Source organism: Cyprinodon variegatus, unplaced genomic scaffold, assembly GCF_000732505.1.
Source record: "Cyprinodon variegatus isolate N-32 unplaced genomic scaffold, C_variegatus-1.0 Scaffold101, whole genome shotgun sequence".
Classification (NCBI taxonomy): domain Eukaryota; kingdom Metazoa; phylum Chordata; class Actinopteri; order Cyprinodontiformes; family Cyprinodontidae; genus Cyprinodon; species Cyprinodon variegatus.
In genome coordinates, this window is record NW_015150554.1 from 1,376,053 (window position 1) to 1,379,231 (window position 3,179).

Sequence of the window (3,179 nt, forward strand, 5' to 3'; positions counted from 1 at the left end):
TCCCTGGGCGAGGCGTTCCCTCTGCGAGACTTTCCTTCTGCGAGGAGTTCCCTGGGCGAGGCGTTCCCTCTGCGAGACGTTCCTTCTGCGAGGAGTTCCCCGGGTGAGGCGTTCCCTCTGCGAGGCATTCCCTGGGTAAGGTTCTTATTCTACGGTCAGAGGACCAAACCAGCTCCGATGTCGTTGCAGGGATCTGGATTTCTCCAGGTTCCTCCTGAGGAAGGACTCGTCCAATCAGGAGCCTCCAAGCCGCTATGACCTCATCGCCGTGTCCAATCACTACGGAGGGCTCAGAGACGGACACTGTGAGTCCCTGTCCATCATAGGGGTTGTACTTCTTGGTCTGCCGGTCACATGACCTGCTACGGTGTGTTTGTCTGCAGACACCAGCTACGCCCAGAACAAGGACAGCGCTCAGTGGTTCTACTTCGATGACAGCAAAGTGACGGTGGCCTCAGAGGACCAGATCATGGTCAGTACCTTCTGTTTGGACAGGAAGTGACATCACACCTGAGCCACAGGCAGAACAGAATCATAGAACCCAGTCGGTTGTAGCAGCAAACAGTTTCCTGCTGTGGGATTAAATTTCTCAGCTTTTCTATATATTTATCCATCTAACAGAAGTTATAATAATTACCGTAACGTGTAGAATATGTTATTCTGCCTGGTTGATTGGCGGCTATTGTTCGCCTAAATGATCAGAGGTTCTGGTTTGTTCTGATCGACCCGTTTCCTCCTGCAGACCAGCGCCGCCTACGTCCTGTTCTACCAGCGCCAGGACAAGATCCGCAAACCAACGCTGCCCGCCCCCAGCTCAGGCTCCGCCCCCAGCTCGCTGTCTGACGATGACATCACAGAGGCGGCCGCTGACTGTGATCAGGCGCCGGACTCTCAGGTTGATTCTTATTGATTTGGACCAGAACCGGTCCTGATTCTGGAGGAACCGAGCAGCAAAAATACAAGCTTTAAAGTTTTCTCCTCAGATTAAATCAAATTACCAATCTGCTGTTTTTGTTTTGTTTTTTTCTCCGTCTGAAAACAATTTTTCTTTTTTCCAAACATCCAGTTTGTGATTTCAGGAAGAACTATTCTGGTTCTGGCGCCGTGGGCCCAGATTGGGCGGCGCCTCGGAACCGATCTGTCAGGGATTTTAAAACATCTGTTTGTATATTTAGCTGTTTGTTTTTTCTTCAGATATTTATTTGTAATGATTGATCTGATCGGCTGGTGACAGGATTTATTTTCATATTTATAGATGGGGGGGGTGTACAGTATTTTTGTAAGTAATGTCAGATTATTATCAGATTATTATTCCAGGGTGGAGCAGCAGGAACCACTGGGCTCATTTCTGTCTTTTCTGTCAAATATCAGAGGAAATTATTTTATTGTACTTGAATCTTTTATATGAATTAAATGCTTCTTACCACCAGATGGCGCCGTTTGTCTGTGACTCACATTATTTCATATTAAAACCAAACAGGATTATAATCCCGCCCCTCTGTAACTGAGGAGAGCAGGCGGGATATTATTAATCCATAGCAGGTAATGAAAGCTTAATCTGAAATAATTCAGCATCAGGAACTCGTTCAGTTTTTACCCAAACCTGTTTTCTCTGTAATCTGGAGGCCTTGATCCTGCTAAGCTGGTTTGTTCTCTGCTTCAGCATCGATTCTTCCTTTCAGCATCACATGATGCTCCACAATACAAGAAAGTGCTTTTTGGAAGAGTTATAAAATATTAGCCTGATAATCCAGACTAAATGTGAGATTAAAATAAGGACAGTTTCTGGTTCATGGTTTTAGATTAAACTTTAAGGGCAAATAAATCTATATGTGTGTAGTGCAAATAGCTTGTATAAAAATAAATTAGGCTGATTGAATTTGCCTTTAAATTATTTACAATTATTTAAGAAGTAAATCTATCTTAAGCTGATCTGGAATAAATATGCAAATTTATTTAACATAATTATTGATTAATAATTATACGGAGTTCAAATTACTCTATTGGAAATAATATTATTTAATAATAATAATGATGATTACAATGATAGAGGATATAAATAACAGGATTTAATTCCTACATTAAGATGAATGGTGGAGACTTTAAAATGACCTATTCTCAATGAATCCATAGCTCAGATATATCTGGAGGTTAAATTGACTGAAACTTTATGGTTTTTCTTCAACAGAACATATTTTATTTGTTCTGATCAAGAAAAGGGTGGAAAGAAGATAAAACAAGAGAAAAACAGCAAAGCTAAACTAATAAGGATCCATATAGATGCTGTTTATTTGGCCTTATAAAGGAAAATGATCTATTAAGGTAATTGTTAGCAGCAGAGGACAGAAACGACTGCTAGACTTCTGGATGAAGTTTGAACACCTCAGCCTGACTGTCTGATGCGCGTTTGGGAAAAACCAGCTTAGTTGATGTTTGCTGATGGTTCAGCTTCTTGCTCCCCTGGTTTGGTGTTTCTTCACCTCATGAAATCTTGTTTCTGGTTCTTTGATTTTGCTTCGCCTTGGAAACATCGTTCTTGAAATCGGATGGAAAGCCTATATTCTTCTTCCACACATCATGTCTGGTGGAAGCAGCAGAAGGCTGTGCTGCAGCGTCTCCCCTTGTTTACAGCGCTGCAGCTCCTCCCTCCCTCCTCTGCTGAGGAGATGTTTGTTTGGATTTCTGCAGAAGTGATAAAGAGAACCGAACACTAAGGAAGTACATTTACTGGGTAAGTTTGAGATTATGGAATAATTCAATGATTTGTGACTAAGTTTAAATTTTAATCTAAAGTTCTTTAAGCTACCTGACCTCTGACCTCTGGCCAGGCTGTGACTGACAGGTGACACATTAAAATGACCTACAGGACCTTCTTTCCCCTAGAGACGGCTTTACAGAGGGACCAAGGTGCCTGGAGACCCTGATGGAGGACCATCACAGCCATCCTTCCATCCTTCAGCAGGAGGAGGCGTGGCTTGAAGTCATCAAAAGAAAGTGATCAGAGCTCATCTGGAAGGAACCAGGAAAAGCTTCAACAATCAGAATAAAGGGGCAGAATAATCCCCTCTGATTGGTTAATTAACACATCAGTCATCCACCTGATGTGTTCAGGACCAGCTGCTCTGCAGACCACCCATTGAACCACGTACAAAATGTCGCCTGTATAAGGGACCAACATC

At 42.7% G+C, this 3,179-nt stretch overlaps 1 protein-coding gene across 1 annotated transcript in view; it reads left to right on the plus strand.

The window, feature by feature from the left end:
• Positions 1 to 1,429, plus strand: part of LOC107084479 (ubiquitin carboxyl-terminal hydrolase 11-like) — a 12,676-nt gene extending 11,247 nt beyond the window's left edge. Inside the window, 3 exon segments of the mRNA XM_015374363.1 lie at positions 190 to 305; positions 384 to 472; positions 743 to 1,429. Coding sequence (XP_015229849.1) covers positions 190 to 305; positions 384 to 472; positions 743 to 910 — 373 coding nt within the window. The 3' untranslated portion in view covers positions 911 to 1,429.
• Positions 1,430 to 3,179: the final 1,750 nt, after the last annotated feature.